The sequence below is a fragment of the Phlebotomus argentipes genome, unplaced genomic scaffold (genome assembly GCF_947086385.1).
Source record: "Phlebotomus argentipes unplaced genomic scaffold, Phlebotomus argentipes genome assembly contig_5, whole genome shotgun sequence".
Taxonomy (NCBI): Eukaryota; Metazoa; Arthropoda; class Insecta; order Diptera; family Psychodidae; genus Phlebotomus; species Phlebotomus argentipes.
The window spans coordinates 8,424,637-8,447,841 of record NW_026776165.1 but is presented as its reverse complement, the minus strand read 5'-3'; the positions used below and the strand labels follow the sequence as shown (position 1 = coordinate 8,447,841).

Sequence of the window (23,205 nt, the reverse complement as noted above, 5' to 3'; positions counted from 1 at the left end):
TAAGAAGTCTTTGTACATTTGTTCATAACATTAAAGATTTAATTTTAAATGCAGTTGTTCAATCATGCCAAAGAAGTTGCTGATTTCCACAGATTTCCATGCTCACCGAAAAATGTCTTCCGCAGTAATTCACAATCCAAGATATCATGAAAGGAAAAAGAAGGAAATTCGCAGCACTTTGATATGTTTCAGAGCTCTGCCTGTTCTTATATCATTTGATGATACTGTGTATACCAGAAGTGAGAACTTTGAAGAGTTGCCCTGTGTTTGATAGCCATCAACATCAATATAGATTTCCATATCGCAGCCACTTTCCATCCCTTTGATATGCTACAGAAAAGGGAGACTGGGTGTGATGGAGCATCAATATGCCTTTGTAAACGCAAAATGTTGGAGCTTAGAGATATCCTCTGTGTTGGGTGGCAAAAAAGCGACCTTGTCCAACGTCACTGGGGATTTTCATGAACATGGCAAGGAAGGAGCAAAAAATAACTCATCTTCGAGCACGTCCCAACAATTTATTCCCATGCGAGATGTACTGCTGTATATGCTATGAACGTATGAGTCGAAGAGATGGACCGTCGAGCCCGGAGATTAGTGGGCCGGAAAGTTCCCCATGGAAAGTGGAATACAATTAAAATTTAATTTTTCCACCCGCCACGTTCTCTGGGCGCCGGGAAAAAGAATGGCACATCGTAAAAAGTGCGATAATCGTGCCGAGAGACCCGAAATGTGTGTACAGAATCCCTCAGCCGCTCTTCTGGCGGAATGCTGGCCCACCGCCCTCGCCCCCGACCAGTGAATTGCATCTGACAAGTGCCGACGTCGTAAATAAGGGTTGCGAGGCTGTATCACTTTGGATGGAGTTGAAAGTCTGCTGTGAGGGAGCTTTTTACGGTGGAGTAGCAAACTCACTAATTTGCTCGCTTTTTCCACCGAATCAACGAAGCTTTTTGTACTTCGCAAGTCAAATGTGTTGATTTTTATCTATGGACAAATTGGATTTTCATTTAATACATTCACCATTGATTTCTTGTTTTATTCTCCATGCACTAAGCGCGCAAATAAAAATATAATGCACGGTGTAATTGATTTTTGTGCGAATTCGCGATACCCTAATGACAATTTCGATTCCCGGGGACAAAAAATCATCAATGCAACAGCTCGGCTATCAAATTTCCACACTAATAAGTGTCAGCAGGAATTAATTCATCATGAAACTGTATGCATTCAATTAGTTTGTCTGGTGTCAATTTCATGGCAATTGATTGAGAAATTGAAAATTCATTTGCCACCGACAATTGATGTGCGTCGAGAATTCTCCTAAAGGAAATTTCATGAGCCTTTGTGCATATTTAGACCTTTTATTCAGCATCGCGGTGAAAGGTGGAAATGAGAATCATTGTTTCCACTCCAGACAAAGCCAAGGTGAAAGGTGGAAGAGGTGTAATATCTCGGGATGTGGCTCGAAAGTGGGGTGCTTCTTGATTATGTATTCGAATAGATTTTTTCAGGGGTTCGATCCCATCATCATCATCTCTCTCATGGGCGCCAAGGGAGTTTCCTCCACGAGATGGGCCTAAAGATGCTTCTACGATAAGTATCTCCCGGTTGCAGTGTATAAGGTGATAAAGGATCGATTCTGCCTTATTTCTCTCTTACATTTCAGGGCAGAATTACTCCAAGCAGTCGCTTCCATTGGCACCTACTTTATCTCACTTTCTATGGGTGACTCTCTAACCACTTTATTACTAATTCGAAGTACATGTTCGCGTGATAACCAGTATCTCCGTCCAATGATTCATATTCTTTAACTCGTGTTTAATATTATATTTCATGAAATCAAGATGAACTGTGTTGAGTTTAGCTATAGAGGAAAATCCTTACAAGTTCATGCATTGTGCATTGTAGTTCAATTTATCCGCTGTGAAATTCGAAACCCTACATTTTCACTTGAACAGAATTCCTCTGAAACCAATGAAATTCCATGAAAGTTTACAATTGCACTGAGTAAAATTTTAAACCACGTTGAAATATTGAATAATTCAATCGCTCAATTTAGGTAACGTGTAACATGAGAAAAATATTATAAATGAAGCTGATAAAATGTATGAGTATCGAAACCATTTTAGCGTTCAATATTAAGTGTAAATGGTGTAATTGCACTAATCATTTTCAGTGGTGTGACATTAAAACCTTTGGGTGAAATTGAATGGAAAATACAGTGAAAAAGTCCCCAGAGTGTGACACTTTTGGCTAATAAACGCCTCACTGAGGGACCAATTTCTTCACACCATATCGAGACTGTGTGTCCAATGGAAGGGAAGAAAGAGGGCTTCTTGCCTTTTCGCATGCCTTCGTCACTTTTTCCTGGGCGATAGTCGTGTGTAAAACTTGAGGATTGCCCGGAGGCAGACGAAGGAAAGCCATCAATCAACACTCGCCCCCCCCCCCCCCTTTTCACCACCACCCGGCATTATTCATTATGGCTCCCCACACAATATTGATTCTCCCGGAGGAGGGAAAAAAGCTCGCCGCCACATTTGTGGGTAAACACAATTTTGATTTTAATAACACATGTGTATTGAATTATCCGCCCCGCTGGGAGGCCTCTATCATACTCGATTAATCTTCAGTTTCAATTAAATAAATCGAAAACGCGCTGCTGTCACCAGAAGGCATTGAGAGAGCTTTCAGCGGTGAGCCTTTTTGTCCTTGTGCGCGCGCCCTTTGATATCCATCTGGGATGAAATTGTCCTTCTCCCATCGCCTGATGGCAGATAGTCAGGAAGTTTTTTTCCCCGGTGAAACTTCAATATTTATTTTGTCGGTGAAAGTTCCTCCTCTTGAGACTCGCTCGCACTATGGCATCGACAGAAAGTCAATTTCAATCATATTAACTGCATTTGACAAAGACTTCAGTTTCTCGACCAGGTTAATAGTTTAGAGTGCACTGTCAATAGGAAAAAGATTGCCAAATGCAACATTCATTATAACTAATGCAAAAACAAATACTAATTGCACAATTAGAGCTAGGACTAAAATACATCTATGCAAATGCGAAGAGCTCAAAAATGTATTCTTTCATCTCACAATTCATCCGCGTATAATCAATTCAATAAAGCTCAATCATTGCGATACAATTCCTCCTTTATTCTCTTTTATTCCCTTTGTAATATCACTGCAAAGGAATTGCTCGCTCTTCAATCTCTCATTTTCAGTAAGGTTCAAAGGAGTTTCCCTTCCTCAGCATATGTGCAATATTTTTCACAGAAATGACGACTTTCTCTTGCACACCAGGATGAATTGGGTAGGAAATCTGAGGTGGAGCGTGACTTTTGGTTGTAAATCTCTGACGCGTCCGGAGATCAGAAATATATTGCACTTCCTCCACACTGATTTTCAATTGAAACTTTATTCCATGAAAATATGGTCACAGAGGTGAAAATCGAGATGAAAGTGTCGATTTGGTGGTTCAACGGATGCTCAATTCAAATCAAACAAGAGGAACTTTCTCCAAATTTGACGTGGCAAATGTCAATGGCGCAATCATCCCTTGAAAGCCTTGAAACCATGTACTTTCTGGCTGAAGCCTAATCCTTTGTGGGAGAGGGACAAGTATGTAAGTTATCCGTGAAAAAATGCGATGAATCGGAACATGAATCGATGAACACACCCATGTTGATGGGAGCAAAAAAGCACTGAAGGATGTGACAGAGTGGAGAAATCAGGATAATCCTTTTCCATTTCAGTCTCCACGTCTGCTTGTGCCACTCTGGTGAATTGTAAAAATTTTATGATAAATCTTTCATGATGACACTTGAGGGTGAGTGTGAGTTGAGAAATCCACTCCCAGTGTGGCATCCATCACAAATACTTTATTAATGATTCTAAAATTCCAAAGTGGAAGAAACTTTCACACGCCAAAGGAGAGAGAATTCAAGTATTAAATATTAAAGCAGCACCATTGAACGATTCTGTTTTTCCTCATGAGCACACCGATAGCTCAAACTTTCCCCACCGCGCCCATGCACAGAGTCTCTGCTGAAAGTTCGCGGATTTGCGGAAGTCGGAAGTCTCCACTGAAGCGGAAATGAAGAAAATTTAATTCTTTCCTCCCTGTGTGCGATATATGCGCAATTTATAAAGAATTCCCGTCGTCCTTTCCAGTCGATGTTTACTGGATTAAATATATTCTTTTCTGTCCTCTCCACTGGGAAAATATTGCCAAAGCAAACACTGGAAGGAGTGGAAAAAGACAACAGGAAACTTTTGCAATAATCCGCAGGATTTGATGGCGGAGAGTAATGAAAAGAGTGTATAGTTTAGCCAGTGTCTTACACACAAAGAAGGTATTATTGTTAAGACATCCATAGATAAATAAAATCAATGATTTTTCTCACTTCTATATGTATTATTCTTTGTATTTCACTCAGACTATCGGCAAGTAAGATACTAAATTAGGCCTATTTCAAAATTTGTGAGGTATTCAAATAATCATCTTTAACTTTACGCCATCGTATATTAAAAAAAAACTCATGTCGCTCCTTATACTTGATTGTATTTCTCTTCTTCGCTCTTATTTTTCTCGGAATACACTTTACTATAATCTATTCAATGCTAAATTATGGATTTGTACTCCATTGATTGAAGCACACAAGAATTTGTCAACCGAGATGATTTCGATCAAAAATACCACTAGAAAGTAAATAATAGATTTGGAGTGCAATGCAAATCGCAATCTCAGCATTACAATATGTAAAGTGAGTCAATATAATATAATTTTTCTAATATTATGTTTCTTCTTCATGTCACAATCAATATTATTCATCATGCTAATCAACTTCTCAATATCAAGACAAGACTAATTGCCCTTACGTCTAAATTAGCTCGCTCAGAGCCTCATGGACGTCAATGGGTTAACCGCTGAATTGCTTTTTAAAGGGAAAAGTTGGGAAACTATTCATATTTACAGAATTCCAATGAAAATTGCTTGTCGTGATGTAGGATTTTCCATCCCTTGACGGTGAAAAACATTGGATGTTTCATGTTTGTTCTCTTGTTTTTTTTTGATATGGGGTGCAAAAAAGCCTCTGTGGCGGGGAAAGTCTCGTGGGTGAGGCGAAAAAATATTTGCTGATTTTACCATTAGAAAGGAACGCCATGTGAATCGCATCAACACGGAGTGGGAGCAATTCATTTTATTTTACGATTGCGGATGAACCCCCCGGAGAAACACTTGTTCTATGCAAATTGTGTGATCAAGAGTCAGCAGTATTTTATTTTTATTAAAATAAATTACACTCTCGCTTGTGGGGACAGTGGGTGGGAAGGGTTGGGCTCTCTCTCTGGCGTGCGATATTGCGCACACATAAGATGTGTTCTGTGGGTTGATGACGAGGCGTTCTGAGCTTAAATATTCGATGAATTCTCTGGGATTCAATCTTGTCTTTTGTATCTCTGATTGCATTTCACCAGAGAGACAGAAATATTCTCCACTGACAATTGCCCAGCCATCAACTGCCAAGTCTACAGGCACGCGTATTGATATAATTTCTATAGGTTTAATTGCATGTTGCATGAGGAACTTTAATCGAGAGGTAGAAATCTTATTCAATTAGTCTCGATTTCAATCGACGGATCGATATGCACCCCTGAAAGGGTTGTCAGTGCGCTTGAAAGGCATCAAAGTTCAAAAGATCCGCCCTTCATTTGCCAATTAAACAGAACCGCGTCTCTTTGACTTTTTCTCTTCTTTCATCCCCACATATATTCGTTAACTTTTCCACCCAACACACTTTACTGACATGAAAAACCTCTGCTATACGGTATCCTTTGGGCGGAATATTGGGGACTTCAGTTCAGATACACACTCAACACACTGAGGCGAGTGTGTAGGAAAATCCTGGTGGGTGGGAATTTCCCACACAGTATATCGGAAGAAAGGAATCTATAGAGGAATATTGTGGAGGAGTCGCCCTAAATTCACCATCCGGATAAGAGAATGAAATTTATTGCTTCGAATTTCACTCGTGCACTCAAGATGTGACTCAAAATTGCTAGGGAATTTCATAATTTCCAGACTCTTAGCACGTCAAGTCTTCCTATTTCAGCCAGGCTGTTTTACTAATCCCATCCGTGATCCGACGCTTGATTTACAATTTCACAAAGTGCTGCACAAAGCGTTGGCATTTGAAATGCTGCACGCTTTTGCCACACAAATGAATTCCGTTTGATTTGTAATTACAGCTCAGATTCTTGTGATGGACAGAAAAATCATGGTTTGACAGAAGATTTCTCTTATCATCGCATGATATTGAGAGGGTTATGGAGAGACCAAAATCCTCCAATATCAATTCTTGCAATTCTTTCGCACTATTCGTTTGATTGCGCAGCCAAGATTACGAAGAAAGAAGGAAAAGCGGCACGAAGAACGGAAAAAGGATCAAATTCAAAGAGAGGTTTTTCGTCTTTCCGCACAGGAAAAACAATCTCCAAATGGATTCTTCACCATGGAGAAGAGTGAATAAAGGACTGTCATTTGATTTTATATTGAAAAATCCTTCAATGTCGATCTGAGAGCTTGAGAAATTGTAAATCCTCCCAAAGGAAAATTACTATTTCATTTCGCCTAACGTGTATTACGTTGACAAGGGTAGAAAAGAGGGATGTTAACTAAATTCCCCGTCATATTTACTTAAGAATTGTCGTTTTTTGTAATTTCTTAAACAGAACAGCGAGGTAAGATGAGAAATAAGTCCTGCGGAGAGTGAGACAAATATACAACTTGACAGTCAAGTGGAATAATCCAAAAATCTAGGAATAATAATAATAAGGAAGAGAAGATCACAAACATATATTTCAGTCGAAACAGAATATATAGAAAAGGGGATTTGTTCAATTCCGCAAATTGCTGAAGAAGAATGAGTGAAGATTGAGAAATTTCACCAAGTGTCTAAAATTTAAAAATCTATTCTTTTTTGTTTTTGGCTTGAATCAACAAGCAACAAAGTTAATTTTCTGTACTGAAAAGCTAAATTTTACTCAGACAATACAAATTATAGCCACATAAGATTTTTTTTTAAGAAAAGCAAATAAAATTAATTTTATACCAATTTGCTATGCACTTCTTTATTCGATTGCCTTCAATTGACCAGGAAAGTCTCTAAGAGCAATGGCGTGCTGGTGCTTCATGGAAAATGCAAATGCAATTAGGAAAACACATATTAATTCCTTAAGGGCGCCATAATTTAGAATCGCACTCAACGGCGAAAACGTGGGAACATTGAAAGGCTCTGAAGCCGGGCGAAAGCTCACAGCTTTCCGTCTTAAATCTGTTCTGCACTTCTAATTGATTTTTGCGCTGAGGCCAGAAATAATCCCAAAACCCCTTTTATATTTTCCTTTCATTTCATTTTGCCAACACACGACTGTTGGAAAAATTTACATTGCAAATACACTTTTTCCCGCGACGCGAAAAGCGCGGTGTTGTACAGTTTAATTTCAAGAATTAACTTGTGTCAATATTTGAGTGCAACAATCACTGTAATCCACTGCCTGGGGTGTCAATGGGATTAAATTGAACTTTTTGTTCAATCACTCTGCAAACTAGACTCGTCGGGCATCTGACGAGGCGCGCTTGGTAAAATACATTTTTATATGTCCACCTGTTGCGCTGTGCATGATAATTTATTTAAAAAATTCACTCCGCTCTTTGTCTGTGACTGGGTAGTGGCAGGAGTGTCGAGATTGGAGGGATTGTACTCACATATTTGGCTCTTCTTCTCCTTCTCCGCGCCCTCAGTGGCGTCCACGAGAGCGAGGAAGCCGACGAGCAGCAGGATTGCCATGCGGACGCATCCGTCCGGCGGCTTCGGGATCCACATCATCCTGGCGGCTTCACAGCATCTGCACACACTTCAATTGACTTGTCCGTGTCCCTTGGCGAAGAAGACCACCCGGGAAGTCTGCAAAAGGGGAAGTCAATCACTCAGGGAACCCTGCTAGGAATATTCTCAAGTCAATGCTCAAAGCAAATTCCAAGAGAATTACACTTTAGTGATTAAATTCAAATGAATGGATTGATTTAATAATTGCAAACAGCAGTAATTCCAAGTGTTAATGAAACTTTACACACAGAATCTCTCATTCAGACATTCCTAACCTGAATTCTATTTAAATTTCACACTTTTGAACTGCCATTACCTGTATGAAAAGGGAGGCAACTCTATTGTAAAGCCGTCAATCGGGCACTTTGTAATTTACTGAGAGTCAATGCGAAGACACCAAATTTGTGTCTCTGTTTTCTTGAGTCTTATCTTTTAAACCAACACAAAAGTTCTCCGCCAATGATAACCTTTGATTTTACTTCCATTGAACGAATATAATTCAGTGCCAAAATTCAAACCCTTCCAAAGAAATGTGAAATGCTCAATAAATTGTCGTTTTTTCTTTCTCTGTTATTATTTGAAAATTATATAAATCTTTTTCATTTGTCGCTAATTTCAATTTAAATGATTTATATAAAATTTCAGTGATTTTACTATGGGAAGTAGAAATAATTATATTTTTATAAATATGAATTTTTAATAAATAAATGGAAAATTGTTGTATTGTGTCACAATTCTCTGAAATTCAATTGCAATTCAAATATGTCCGTCATGAATTTCCAATAGAGTCTCATCATCTTTGCAAGATTTTAATGAAAAATTTTAGTGTATCAATCATATGAATAGAAAGATTTTAATTGAATCATGGCGTCAATTATAGTAATTATTAATAAATAGAATTCATTGATATGACACTTGGACAGCGAAAATGCATTCACAGCACACTCGATGGCGAGATTAATGGCGGTGGAAGTGAATATAATAAACTCATTTCAACTCTGGTATGACATCAATTTCCTGCAAAGTGAGATTTCCATCTGGTCTCGAGGAGGCATTTTTGTGGCTCCCATTGTAGGTGAATCGCTTGGTCACACCACAGCTCCCCGCCCGCACCCCTGCAGGCTGCTCAGGCATGCAGAGGGGCTGAAGCGGGTGCGGGGAGACGTAAAATTCGGGGGCTGTGGAAGGGATTATCCAGCAGAAATTGAGAGATGCCGAAATACCAGGCAAATGCCGCTCTTTTTATGTACTTTTATAGATTCGATCAATAAATCACCCAGGAGTTCTTCCCCATCCGCAATTTTCCACCCTCTGGTGAACCCTTTGGATTTCGGAGATTGCTTCACCTTCTGCGGAAGGCAAATATAATCCATTGATGGCTCTTTCCAGTCTACACTACATCGCTAAAGTGGAGAGAAGCACACGAGCGCCCGAAATGGAAATGAATACAAATTTAGAAATCCCTCAATCGTGATCATTTCAGAGTGGCTTTCTTCTGCCAAGGCAGATTTGACAAAATCTCAAAGAGATCTCAACTTTTATGTTAACCATCAGATTAGGCATGATGAAGATTTCTGTCGCAGAATCTCGACATGGGGAGTGGGAAATGCTGAGCAGTCTCAGGAATTCTCTGACCCGTGCGCTTATCTTTTCTCCGACTTGGCTGATGGTGAGTTTATCGCAGTTATTGAAATCACGACATTCACAAGGATAAAAGAAGAATGAGAAGGTTGAGAAAATTAAAGAGATGCAAATGTGAAAGTCATTTTCTTTTTCTCGCTTCTCTCATAGTCTGAGAAACTTCCGTCCATCAACAGTCAGTTTCTTTAATCAGAGAAATATGAATATGAAATATTTTTTGAGAACATCCAAGACAAAATTGTAGTTCAAAACTTGTACTTTGCAAACAACAAAAAATGCGTTAGAAACCTTTTGCAGAAGCTCTGATCACAAGTGATGCATAGATTCACAAATGCCCGTGACTGAGTTCTTCGGAGTGGAAATCTTGAGAGCAGAGTGCTTCTGACACTAGAAAAAATGTTCAGAGACACAATAAAACGTGCGATAGGGCTTTAATGATAAGGAAGGCAAACGACTAAACTGCCTGAATGTCTTAAGGACATTCATATCGCTCTCGTGTCTTGAGACGTGAACTAATCCTCCTGGGAAATAGACTCCCTCTCGAGGCAATTAATACCAGAGAAATTGGGCAAGAACGTGATCCGGAATAACTGACCACGCTTTTGCTGAGCACCGAACATTGTCCAAGGGAGCCAGTTGTACAACTTGAGGGTGAAAATGGCCCACAAGCATTAAATTGCCGAATCGATTTTCACTCACGCGCGCCACCCTTTCGGCAAGGGGGTGTGCGAGGCAACAACACTAAACAAATTTAACCCTCATTGAGTTATTTGTTGCAACGGAAATTTCATTTGAGCCTTCAGCGTGAGGGTGTCACAGCGTTGGGCAAAATTATGAAAATGATAGAAAAAGCCAGAGTCATTGAGGAGTAATTTGCATGAGTGGGCGGAGGTGGGCCACCCATTGTTCTCCTACACCCAAACATAATCACATTCTGTTTAATTAAAAATATCCTCCGCCACGGCTTTCCTTCGCCCAATCGATACTCGCCGTGCGAGAGTGTGTGGGAAAGTCAATTCGGGGCACTCTTGCGAGTGCGGTTCCTTCGGGACCACTTTGGCACCATGTCCTGTGCCTGGGACGTGAGAAGGCGGCCTATTCGGCCCAGTGACACATTCGATATGGCAATTGGGAACCCACTTGCATGGTGAAAAGTCCCCCGATGGCGCTGAAGATTTTTCCCGGTGATTTTCTTCACATTCTTCACCCCTCACGAGCACAGACACTTTTATCACTTTTTCACCACCAACGCTTCTCGGCCTCTTTGCGTTCCCCCGGCGCAATTTCCCACAGATTTTCCTCACTTTTCTACCACGGAATCCATTGTTCGACACCCAGAGGCACGCCAGAAACGGCGAAAGTCGGTTTTATGGCTCACTTTTCACCCACTTTTCATGCGATCTCAATTATATGTCCTGCACTTTAGTGATATTTTCTGCGACTACGACCAACGACTCGCGCCAGATCGTTCCCCGACTTGCGGTTGTGTCACTGTGCCGAGTCGCCGAAGGGGTGGTTTGGGCCAGAGAACGCGTCAATGGTCGAAGGAGTTATTGCACTGAGCAATAGGGACGGCCTATCGAGTCCTCCTGCTCCGACTCGTACGCTAAGAGGGCTTTGGCGCGAGTCTCAGTACGCACACAGGCTCACGCGCGCTTCGCCCTCTAGTTGGCGGTGCCTTTTGGTCAGCTCGCGACATCTCCCGATGGTGTGCGCATGAGCAGAGGCTTCTCCGTTGACACCCCATCCCTCTCAACGTCGACTACAGCACCTGCGTCCCACGGCATCTCAACACTGGCGCCCGAATTGACGCCGAAATGCATACTGTTCGGAGTCTAAACTCAATCTGCCGCTAAACACGACGCATCACTTATATAAATATTTATAGGTAAAATTTGTAATAAATGTCGTTCAAACCTTAAAATTTTTGGTTTGGCTGAGACTTCTGTGAAAAAAATTATTATCCTTCATGCCCCGCCCACTCGAATGCTCCGCCCATTATTAGAAAAAATAAAAAATTCTGCGTGCACTTTGAATAAATTTTTTAGTTGATATTCATTAAAAAAATCCACTGTTTAGATTTTTCATTATACAGTAAATTGTGTTCTAACCATTTTTCTGAGCTCTCTGGTAAAGTTTTAAGCGTGTCAATCTGCAAATAAACTATACCAAATACATTTCCACATTCTCACCCGCGTCCATTCGGGACAGCCTGTGTGCACGAGGCTGCATCTCTGGGGGTTTATTCCACCTCCTGGCGTACTGGTCGCTTCCAGTGTCACTCGAGAGGATGGATGGGCCTTAAATCGATTTTACGCGAAGAGCAACACTCGTACAATTACACAGCGTGCTTATGCCGGTCTTCGGGGCGCTGGGGAACGGGGCAGCTCTCATCCTGGCGCGCCTGGCTCCATCTCTTGCGTAGCTACACTAAATTTCGCCAGAATTGCGCCATAAAAGCTGAAGGGAAGAGCAAGCACAGCTGGTTGCCGGCTTGTAGGCGCTCATGATGAACGAATTTTTTTCACAATTTCAAATAAGACGAGCGATTTTTTTCCTGCCGACTGTGCATTTTTATTTCACGCACATTTGCATGCAAAATGTTGTCCAAGAGTGGTTTGCAATGGTCTCGAAACTAGCGAGACACATAATTAAGTGCGATGCTTTAGTCACCGAGACCATTTCAAACGCGATAACGCGTCAACTGCACGCTCAATGCACTCTGGCGTGGCGTCAAATTGCACTATCAGTGATCGTGAATAGAGTCAACAAGGCCTCTCGGTAGCAGAAGATGCCTGCACTTGAGGTATCTCAAGTGAATTGCCGCGCGGGATGATAAGAAAACCGCCGAGCGTCGCGATAATGCCTCTCAAGTGAATTTCCATGGGACTCCAATTCCGCATTTTCCCCAAATATTTCATCCATTTCACCGGCATAATATCCGCCACTATCAATTCTATATCAATTCGTAGAACGAAGTGGTAAAAAATAATTAGAATAAAAAATTAAAATAGATAAAGAGCGAGGATCGAACTTAACCAATTGTGTCTCGAATACCATTCTGGATCTAAAACAGCAAACAGGTACTTTCGAGACAACAACTGATTGATAACGTGTGGGCAAAATTGTCACAAGTTTACAGTGCAGAGACAAAAGACATAAAACATCCTTATCGCGTGTCGATAAAGAGCGGAGCGAAAGTGAGCGTGGGAGAATTGTGCGGAGATGATAGGCAATTCTTATCGAGTCTCTACTTGAGAACTTTCAATTCCCTCAACAATGCTGGGAAGCTTTATGCTGGAAAATTGTCATGTTTAATGCTTCACTGATAGCATATCTCCACTGTTAGTATTGCTAGTAAAGAGCTGAATAAACTCCACATTTTTATATAATTTCTTTAATGTTTTCCTAGCCTAAAGACACGATTCAATTTATTTAATTGAAACATTTTGTGTTTTACACAAAATTTGAGCATCGAGTTCATTAATATCAATAATTCTTCATGTGAAATCTCAATTGGCGCGAAAACAGATGCTTAGCAACGAGTAAATAAAGGATTTTTTCCTGATATTTTCAACTTTTGCGTCTTAATTCTTCAATAAAAATTGCCCAAGTAATAAAAGACCGCGAGTGAAAGAATTCTGAATGACGAAGAAAGGAGGTGTTCAGCAGCTACAAACGGAAATAAACACAGACGATGAACTGACCAAGTTCCTGGAGAGAGACGGACTGCTCGTCCTGGACATCTTCACGGACTGGTGCGGACCTTGTTTGGGCATGGTTGGGAGTCTGAAGAAGATAAAGCTGGAACTGGGCGGAGATGATCTTCACTTGGCAGTCGTGAGCATAGATTTCTATTCATAAATATAGGTATATGCCTTATACAGCTAGGTGATATTGTGCCTTTTCCAGTGCAAAGTCGACGAGATTGAGATCCTGAAGAGATTCAGGAACAGGAGCGAACCAACGTGGCTGTTCGCATCGAAAGGCAAAGTTGTAAACTTAATGTTTGGCGCCAATGTGCCGAAGCTGATGAAGCTCATCGCGGAGGAGCTGAAGATCGAGAAGAGTGTTCGCGCTGGCGAGGGCGAAAGGACATTCTTTGAGTTCCAGGAGCTCACGCCGGCCGAGATGGAGCGCGTGGAGGAAAAGCAGCGCCTCGAGGAGGAGGCCGTGCGGGCTGAACAGGAATCCATGAAGAAGAAGCGTCGCGACTTCATTGTCCACGTCACAGATGACATCATGACGAACATTCGGGATCACGGCGTGATGCTGCTGATGCCACAAATACCGAAGGACTCCTTCAGGCGCATCTCTGAGTCCGCAGATCCTTTTGGTGTGTGCTGCAAGGACAAGCGCATCGTGAAGTTGATGCCTGATATGCTGGAGATCCTGCACTTTGAGTGCGATAATCCACTGCCGGAGGACGTGCTCGAGGTGATCTTCAACAAGGAGCTACAGGCTGTGGCGTGGAAGGTGGCAGATCAGGAGACTCGTCCTGTGGAGGAAGTGCTGCAGCTGGTTCACGCCGCTCTCACGGACCCTCAGTTTGTGACCACACAGAACGATGCTGGCGAGGAAGTTGAGGTGCAATTGTCTCCCGTCTTGTGTGCCGCCGAACTGGATCCGCCACGAGCCACACCGTCACCCAGTCTGGAGAAGGTCGAGGAGAGGCCAAAGGTGCTGGTTCCAGCCGCCTGGACGCCACTGAATCGCCGAGCAAACGCCGCGCTGATCTACTTGTTTTTTCGCAGTCTGACTGAGTTATTCCTGCCGCCGGATCCCGTACCAGATCCACCTCATCTGGCCATCATCTTCGACGCCTTCAAAAAGCAGGACATCATGGACGCCTGCCAGAAGCATAAGGAAGCCGTCCTGGCCTACGGATACTTCACATCTGCTGATCCAAAGGCCACCGAACTCATCGCGAACACCAATGATTCTTATGCTAAGGTAAGTAAACCATTTAATTCCCCCATCAGTCTGTCCATAAAATTCCACAATCGTCCCACAGGTGAAGCGCACTGTCAGCGACAAGCTCGTCCTAAAGGTGACCAAAGCTAACACGGAAGCCGTGCTGGAGCTCGTCTCGCTCGGGCCGTGCTTCGTCAGCCAGAACTGCGTTCAGGGTGAAGCTGAGTGTCTCTCCTTCTTCCCCGAGGGCTACACCAATCGTGAGGAGGGCGAAGCCGTCGAGGAGGAGCACCTGGAGGTGAGCAAGCGCGGCAAGAAGAAGAAAAAGAAGAAGAAGGACGAGGACACGTCGTCAGTGCAGAATGGGCAGGAAGTGGCGGATATCGCGGCGCTGGAGGAGGCAATCGAGGAGCACGAGGGCGACGAGAAAACCTCCAACGATGGTCACGACAAGGAGGAAGAAGCGCCCTCAGAGAACGCCTAGTCACCCAGTCCGCACACCCTCACGAAGCCCGCCTGGTAGCCGATGGCGTACAGCGTGTGGTTCCTCTCGTTGGGATTGAAGACGACCCGGTTGATCTTCGTGAGTGGATAGTCAGCGATGTGCCGTGTTCTGTGCGCCTTTGTAGCTTTCAAGTCCACTTCCTGAAATAAACGAAGCCCTTAGACATTGTCTTTTACTCCATTTTCTGGGATTTTTAGCACTCACTCTTTGAAAATCGCAGAAGATTATGCCGCAATTCTCACTGCTATAGTTTAGCGATTCCTCATCGTGCATTGCACTGTTGGTTTCCGTGATCTGGATGGAGTCTGTGTAGCCAATGATGCGTCTCATGAGATCGGACTTCTTGCTCAGTGGCGAGTAGAAGGGCCGGAGGTTGGCGCAAATATCTCCAGACTCCGTGCTGATGATCAGAGCGTTCCTCCACTCGTTCAGTGAAAGATCCGTGATGTCTTGCGTATGAACAATCAGCGTGGCATCTTCGTATGGTATGTTGAAGGGCTGTTTCAGTTGCACTTCTGTGCGATTCCACTGATAGCTGTTGTCAATCCCATACACGTACATAGGCCAATTAAGTGGCCAGGCAGCACAGGTAATCTGACTCTTGCAGGCCAGCGTGGAGATCTCAGCGTCCGCGATCACATCGAAGATCTTCACAGTCTTGTCAACACTGCCCATGAGCAGCAGATTTCTGTCTTCCAGACGACCGAAGATCAACGCCGTCACGGGATAAAGATGCGCATAAATGGTGCGATTGGGATAGATAATCTGTCGATCTGGTCTCTGTCGCTTCAGCAATCGCGACTCAACGTCCAATTTCCACACGTACACTCGGCCACTGGACAGACCTGCGGCCACATAGTTGTGTCCCGTCATCTCCGACCACGCCACTCTCGTCACCAAGCTCTCTTGTCGACTCTCCAGCATCACAGATGGTGGCAATTTCACCACCTTTCCGCCCAATGGCGGCATCGGCAGGGCAAAAATAGCGATTTTCCCGTTGCACGAGGACGCGGCCAATAATCCCAGCCGGCCGGCAGGTGAGAAACCTCCGCTTGGACAGAACTTCAGACAGAACACCGGTCCCCAATCGTATGCGATGCCATAGAGAAAGCAAACATTATCGCTCTCAACGCTCCAAATCTGAATAGTTGTCTTCTCCGCATCACCGTGTGAGTATTCGTAGTGCTTGCGAAAGCTGGAGGCACACGAGATGGCCACAATGTCTCCCCGAATCGCCTCCGGAGGACAAGGCAGCCAGTCTAGTGACAATATTGGGGCACCGCAGTAGAAAATTGGAGGATTCGTGCCGTCACAGACGCCCTCGAAGCGCTCAAGTGTCGACATGTTTCTGCTGGATGCTCCGCCGAAGGACACTTTGTAATTGGCCACTTTGTGTTGATCATAGGAGATGGAAGTGGTGGATTTTGGCAGGTAATCTCTAAACACCTCATTATCAGCGGTAGGCAAGATTTTAGGCATCCAATCAGTGAAAATGGGATCAATTTTATGATTTATGCTGCGGCTGGAAATGCATAAAAATACAATTAGACAGAATGACAAGGAATTCTAGGTTCTACACTTACAATTGATCAATATTGCTCTTGTAGTAAAGCATCAAGTCTTTCCTGCTCATCGCTCTCCACTCAGACCATGATCTTCCAGTGTAGGCTGTAAAAGGACAGTGAAATCGTCATTAGAGCAAATAATAAATTAGGATTCTCCCACTCGAAAGCCCCGCCAACTTAGATCAGCTGGAGAGATGCCTAAGGACTGACCTTTTCTCATAGAATCGTTTAGAGTCCTATTCCTAGACTCCAAAAGACTCGATTTCTTCTTTAATCTCCTCTTCTTGCTCGTCTTGCTTCTGGAACCCTCCTCGGAATCACTAGGATTCCCTTCACTAATCTCCGAGACGCCACTAGATCCATCAGAATCCGAAGATTCCATTCCTATTGAAGCGTCAGAATCACTCCTCGTGAACGGTTCGCTGTCGTCAGGACTCAAATCTCTGCGGAACTTTGCCTCAGCCACTCTCTTGCTCTTCCTCTTCAGCCGTCCAGCAGCTGAGTACTCAGCCTCTGTGTCCGTGGTGTTGAGCTGTTCCGCCTGCTTCTCACTAGCCTCGCTGGCCTGCAGCTTCCTCAGCACGGAACAGTGATTGGCCAGATGTGTCTTCAAGCTGCATGGCAGCACCCGCTTTGAGCAGTGCTCGCACGTCGTCATCGTCTCCTTCACCTCGTCAGAGGACTTCCCACACGTTCTCTCGTGACTCACGAGCCCAACGCCCGACTTGCGAACGTCTTTGCACTTCTCGCACCTCACTTGGCTGAGGCGGTGTTTCCGCATGAAGTTCTGGATGACTTTGGCTCGCACATCGTCATCATGGAAGTCAATGGGCTGCTCTTCGCTCTCCTTCCACGCCACGCCGTTGTGTGTCAACAAGTGTTTATACCAGGCATTTGAGGCCACAGAGGCCTGGCATCGACCACAAATCACAGTCTTGTACGCGATCTTGGACACTTTCTGACGCTTCGGCTCTTGCTTCATCAATTCGGCCTTCCTTTTCACGGGAATTTCCTCTACAGCTTCACTTTCCTGCGCTGCCTGTACATCCGGAGCCTCTTGAGACTTCAGAGACCTTCTGGAAATTCGGCGAGTTTCCTGAAAAACACTGATGTCTTTAAGCTTTACTTTTCCTCTCGATCTTGTACTCCTGCTAGGCTCTTCAGGCTGCAAGAAGAAATTATCTTCAGTAGTTTTCTCCATTTTAACTCGAACTACTGGAACATCTGGAGATTCTTCAGACTCTATTTCTGGTTCTCTGACTTCTTTCTCCATCGGAATTTCAGTATTTCTTGTCGAAAAACTGTTCATCCTGATTTCCGGAATTTCTGGATACTCTTCAGTCTCTATTTCAGGTTCTCTGACTTCCTCTTCCATGGGAATTTGCGGATTTATGGTCGGAAATATTTCCTGTTGCTCAGATTTAACTACATGAGGTTCCGCTATGTCCTCGATCTCAGTGATAATGAAGGAATGCCTGATATCTTCCCTGGGACTCTCATGAGCGCTTCCAAGTGCATCTCCTGCATCTTCTTCCCCTTCAGGTTCACCAGGACTTGGATTTGTTGGATTCTCCTCATCGCTATCCTCGAAAGACTCATCCATCATTCCATCCAAGGAGTTCCTCTTGAGTGCCAAAATATCCTTGATGACTCTCTCTTTGTCCATGTACTTGAAGAGGAAACTTATCCTCCCATCTTGTGACTCTTCGGAGAATCCCTTGAATGACTCCTCTTCTTCAGAAGTTTCTGCACTCTCTGCCGACTCTTCAGACTCTCCAGGACTCTCTGGGATCCTCACTAGAGACTTTGCCAGCTCCTTCGCCTCTCTGTGGATTGACATTCTAGATCTCACAGTTGCTATTGTGTCTGACAGCGATCTGTAGAGACGAGGCTGTGATTTTGGCATCGCAAGGGGATTTTCCTCAGGATTTTCGGCTGGTGTGCAAAAACCCAGAAAGCTATCTTCAGAGTCTGAGTTAATCTTCTCTTCTATGACAACTTCCTGAACTTCCTGGATATCTTGAGAGTTCTCCTGAAGAGGTTCCTCGATTTCCTCTTGATGCTCAATCACATATTCATACACTTCGCCATCCTGATAAATTTCTGGCTGATAGAAATTGTCCTGAAACTCCACAACTTCTCCCACATACTCCTGCTCCTGAGCTGGCCAGATCTCCTCCAGAACAACATCGCCTTCCGCCTCGGGAAGCTCATGTTTACTCTCCGGCAGGCCTTTCAACCTTCCCTCGATGATATTTGTAATCCTGTCATTCTTGGGCAGCGTCTGAAGAATCTCCGTCGCAAGATTTGAGTCCACAGTTTCCTGTTTAATCACCAGAATTTTCTTCTGAGGCGCCACGACTTCCTCCTTCCTCTCCGCTGTGCACACTTTCTGCGTGAGTTTCCGGGGTTCTGCGGAGTAAAAAAGGAGTGGAAACGGCAAAAGATTAGCTTAATATTCCAAGGATTGAACCGGAGAGTGTCAGGTTATCAGGCAGTCGTCCTCGCCACTGACCCACAGACGAGCTCGCCACACTGCTGCCAGACATTCTGGACATCTCCTGGCCCCACACTTCAGTCCCATTGACCGTTGGCTGTTCAAAAGCGCCGGCTACCAGGGAAAACCAAGGAAATTATCCGGAAAATACGTGAAAAACGTGGAAAACTCACTTGAAGCCTTAGCAAGGGCACTCTTAATCTGCCCATCTAGTCCCAATTGCTTGAGAATACTCGGATTTATACTGCACACCACTTTAACACTCTCGGATCTTTGATCCTTGCTCATTGTGCGGCTGGAAAAGCTCGTAAAACACACGGAAAATACAGAAAATTCACAGAGAACACATCAAAAACAGCGTGAAAGCATTTCCGGCTGCGTATCTACTGGCGGCGCCACTGTCTGTTTTGAGCAAAACTGAGCAAGTGGCGAAGAGGCAACGCGCCGCCATTGCGAGAATTGGTGTTGCTTTTACCATCGTCAGGTGAAAAGAGTGCAAAAGTGTGTCGAGATGAGTGGCCAGGAGGGTGACAAGATTCCTGTGGGAAAGACGATAGCCTTTCCCATCGATCTGGCACCCAAGGTGGCCCTCGTGAAGCCCGCCTCAGACGGAAAGCCACAAACACAGCAAACGTTTCGGTGAGTTCTGCCCCCAAAACACCCTGAAATCACTAATAATGCAATAAATCCGCATTCTACCTGGCAGAACCATTGGACAGCCTCAAATGCGTCTCATTGCGGGCGCCGTGCAGACGTCCGGAACTGCACAAATCATCCAGACTCATCTCATGCCGCAAGCAATGATAAAGCAAGGTGAGTTGCCCTTGAGCGCCCCACTTTTGGTCAGCTGAGTGCTGATTTGGCTTACTATCTTGCAGTCGACACATCCGGCAGAACCCAGATCACCGCCCTGCCCGCCCGGAGTCTCTCGCAGACATCGATAACAGTCACGAGAACACAGACGCCCACAACTTATGTGCCACGAGGTGAGATTGCTTCCGGAAGTGTGGCGATGCGGGAGATTCTAATGCGTGTACCCCCGGGGTGTGTTTCAGGTGTCACCACGGTGACCAACATGGCAGGAGCGAGAGCTGTGACCGCAAATCCACGCACACCCACGCCTCCGGCTGCAAATATCAGCTCGACATTCGTGAGGAGCTCCGCCCCGCCCAGGACGCCCTCGCCGGCGGCAACAGTGATCTCTCCAGGTGAGCTGAGGGTAGTTGAGCAGTGGCGCAGTTGGCTAAGGCACCTGCCTTTGACCGAATGAGCGCAGGTTCGACGTCAGATCCGGGAGTGTGAGAGATTGATGATGAGAATGGATTTGTTTCGACACCACTGCCCTCATCAGCAGTGGAATCTGATCATCGGGGGCTGCATTCGTGCTCCCCTGACTATGATTTCCTACAATCTGACAATCTCTATTTCCGAGAAACTCCGCTTATGCACTTATATTCGCTGTGAGACTAATGAAATTTCCTTCTTTTTGCAGTTCAAGGCGCTACGACATGGATGTCAGGCACTGGAGCTGTTCAGGTGCAGGTTCCAGCGCAATTAATCCGCGCCAGTATCAGCCAAACACCGCGTCCGCCTCGAATGATGACGCCAAGTGGTGGCCCGGCGACTGTCAGCACCACCGCTGGGCAAACGATTACAGCGAACGTGGTGGCGGCGTCGCCAGCAGGCCAGGCGGGTACTGTTCAGTCCTCCAGTTCAAACGTGGTGGTGTCACAATCGCAACAGCAGATCTTCGCCACCCTAGCGGCCGTCCAGTGTGCGCCGCGTCAGCAGACCGCAACTCTGGTGTACAGCAATGTGTCAAATCCGCAGCAGCAATTTCCGGGGCAGCGTCTGGCCGTGGCCACGTCTCTCGGCGGACCGCGGCAAGTGCGACCCATTCAACTGAGTAACGCCAGATTGTCGGCGGCGGGTATTGGAGTGCGCGTTAGTGCGGCGAATATCAGCATTCGGGCGCCGAGTGTGCCCGTTTTGGCGCCCTCGAGTGTGCTCACGACAATCCCCACGGCTGTGCAGGCGAGAACATCTCAAGCGACAGGTGGAACGGGTCTGCCGGCCACGAGAATCATTCAAGTCCAGCAGCCACCGTCTGGCGGCACTGCTCAAGTGATCAATGCCAGCCGCTTGACGGGAAATCTCATGACACTGCACCCGGTGATCATGAACACGCCGACGGGAACGCAGAGAGGCGCGACAACGAATCTGGGATCGGGAAAAGTTCAGCCTTCGTTGACGATAACTCACGTTGGGAAACTTCCGCCCCAGTCGGGCGCCACAGGCCAGCCAGCTCCGGCTCTCGCCCAGGTGAGTGGGACTCAGACGGCGCAGATCCAGCAGCAGAGCCACCATGCAGTGTCAGGAGGGCAGCAGACGGCGCCTGGGAGTCAGTCGATCGCCCAGATTGTCAGTGTGAACCAGCAAGGTCAGCCGCATCAGCTGGTGACAGTAAATCAGCAGCAAATCCTCACAGCCGCACAGAATCAGAGCGCCGGTGGAACGACAGTGGTGCCTCTGGCCATTGCCACGCGACCGACGGGGATCCAAGGCACACAGGTGGCTCCCAGTGCGGGGATGGTGAGGACGAATGTTCCGGGAATTGGGGTGTCAAGTGCGCCATCGACTGCAGTAAATCAGGTAGTGTCCGTACCGCCAATTGCCAAGGTTCTACCGCAGCAGCAATCTGTGTCGTCATCTGAAGTGTTTATCCAGCGTCCGGCGGTGTCAACTTCTGCAACAGCGGCCGGAGTGCAGCTGGCGATCACCTCGACGCCCAGCAGCAGCGTAACGAGTCTCAGCTACTCCTCAGCCACGGGAGGATCGTTCGCCGTGGTCGGTGGGAACCGGCAGATCCACGGACTTGTGCCCACGACGTCAGCTGGTCAGGCGACAAGCGTCCAGACGGTTCCCGTGCGCTTCCAGCCACAGTTGATCGTGGACAACTCAACGGCGGGACAGGCGTCGCATCAGATCATCACGATGACGCAGCCCACGTCGACGGCGCAGCAGCACATGCTGATTCCTGTGCCGGCCAAGCTAGCGCCCACCACGAGTCCGCGGCCGAGTATTCTGCGCAAGAGGGACAACGAGGGAGCGTGCGTGGCGCCGAAGGGGGTGAAGAATCTCGTGCCCATCCTGCAATCCATGGGCAAGGCCTCGCCGGCGTCGGTGGAGGTGGAGAAGGAGCTAAAGCTGGAGCAACCGCCTTCGCCGCGGCCGCCGTCCAGTGACGGATCGACAACTGTTAGTGCCACTTCGAGTCCAGGACTGGAGCAGCAGCAGCAACAGATGCCGGATCCGGAGGAGCTCTCGATGGCGCTCAGGGCGCAGAGTGAGTTGGCCTACACGAGCATGAGTGCTGCGTTCGGCGCCGCGGTACAGCAGAATGCAGCCAGTGACGTGATCGAAATAACGCCGCGCAAGAAGCCGAGGAAGCAGCAGTTGGAGGTGTCAAACACGGCGCAGGCGGAGGCCAAGATGCCAGTGCAGGTGAACAACAAGGAGAACAGCCAGTCGACCGAGGTGACGATCAAGAAACCGCGCGCTTGTTCTCTCCTCGAGACGTACAAGCAGAACTGGAAGGCGGCCAACAATCACTTCCAGCGCTATTCGGACGTGAAGCCGCGGGAGGAGAGGAGGCCATCGGTGATGGACTTGGCCAATCAGGCGCACGTCCTGCAGAAGGTCAACGGCTGGAAGATTTACCACTTGAGCGCTCAAATGGAGGATCTGGTGAGTGCAAGAGTGTGACTTTGTGGCCCGAGACAGGCGCTCTAGAGCTTTTTTGTCCCTTTGCAGTGTGAGCTGGAGTCTCAGGTGTACGACAAGCTGTCGTCGATGCTGCAAGTGATGGAGGCGCACGAGCAGAGTCCGGACGTTGATCGTGTGAATGATCTGCTGAAGGGCAACATGCAGAGGAGCAAAGTGATTATTGACGGTGTGAATGAGGCTCGTGGGCAGATAATGAAGATATTCGATCACAAATCTCACGTGTCAGACATCATTCATCGTTGTGCGTCGAAGAGGAACTTCAAGAAGAGGGAGAAAACATAAGGATTAAGTGTGTGAGTGTGTGGAAAGTCCTTTTATGAAGGTTAAATACAATAAATTGAACTTTTACCGAATAAATTACGTGTTTTAACATTTCATAAAGTGCAATTTATTTCATCAAATTCTCTT

The 23,205-nt window shown here is 45.9% G+C and overlaps 4 protein-coding genes across 5 annotated transcripts in view; 2 read left to right on the top strand and 2 right to left on the bottom strand.

Annotated features, from left to right (window-relative positions):
- The window catches only part of LOC132265641 (uncharacterized), a 28,116-nt gene extending 17,130 nt beyond the window's left edge, over window positions 1-10,986 (bottom strand). Inside the window, exons 1-2 of the mRNA XM_059766381.1 lie at window positions 10,671-10,986; window positions 7,769-7,967 (exon numbers count right to left, since the gene is read on the bottom strand). Of these exons, the coding sequence (XP_059622364.1) occupies window positions 7,769-7,889 (121 nt within the window). The 5' untranslated portion in view covers window positions 7,890-7,967; window positions 10,671-10,986. The remainder of the gene's footprint in view (window positions 1-7,768; window positions 7,968-10,670) is intronic.
- A 2,063-nt stretch (window positions 10,987-13,049) lies between these two features.
- LOC132255626 (uncharacterized) lies at window positions 13,050-14,928 on the top strand. The gene is made up of 3 exons (XM_059751729.1): window positions 13,050-13,370; window positions 13,443-14,483; window positions 14,545-14,928. Exons 1-3 carry the CDS (start codon window positions 13,176-13,178, stop codon window positions 14,926-14,928), a joined length of 1,620 nt encoding a protein of 539 aa, XP_059607712.1. The 5' UTR covers window positions 13,050-13,175.
- LOC132255625 (uncharacterized) lies at window positions 14,925-19,396 on the bottom strand. Of its 2 annotated transcripts, XM_059751727.1 has the most exons (6): window positions 19,185-19,396; window positions 19,030-19,125; window positions 16,725-18,926; window positions 16,533-16,617; window positions 15,154-16,471; window positions 14,925-15,089 (listed from the first exon to the last, which is right to left on the bottom strand). In XM_059751727.1, the coding sequence occupies exons 1-6, from the start codon at window positions 19,297-19,299 to the stop codon at window positions 14,925-14,927; spliced, it is 3,981 nt and encodes a 1,326-aa protein (XP_059607710.1). In that variant the 5' UTR covers window positions 19,300-19,396. The 2 variants fall into 2 exon arrangements, with proteins under 2 accessions (XP_059607710.1, XP_059607711.1); XM_059751728.1 differs by lacking the exon at window positions 19,030-19,125.
- Window positions 19,397-19,441: 45 nt separating this feature from the next.
- LOC132265785 (histone deacetylase complex subunit SAP130) lies at window positions 19,442-23,124 on the top strand. Its single transcript, XM_059766559.1, has 6 exons — window positions 19,442-19,650; window positions 19,718-19,824; window positions 19,890-19,997; window positions 20,067-20,219; window positions 20,504-22,758; window positions 22,825-23,124. Exons 1-6 carry the CDS (start codon window positions 19,523-19,525, stop codon window positions 23,077-23,079), a joined length of 3,006 nt encoding a protein of 1,001 aa, XP_059622542.1. The 5' UTR covers window positions 19,442-19,522; the 3' UTR covers window positions 23,080-23,124.
- Window positions 23,125-23,205: the final 81 nt, after the last annotated feature.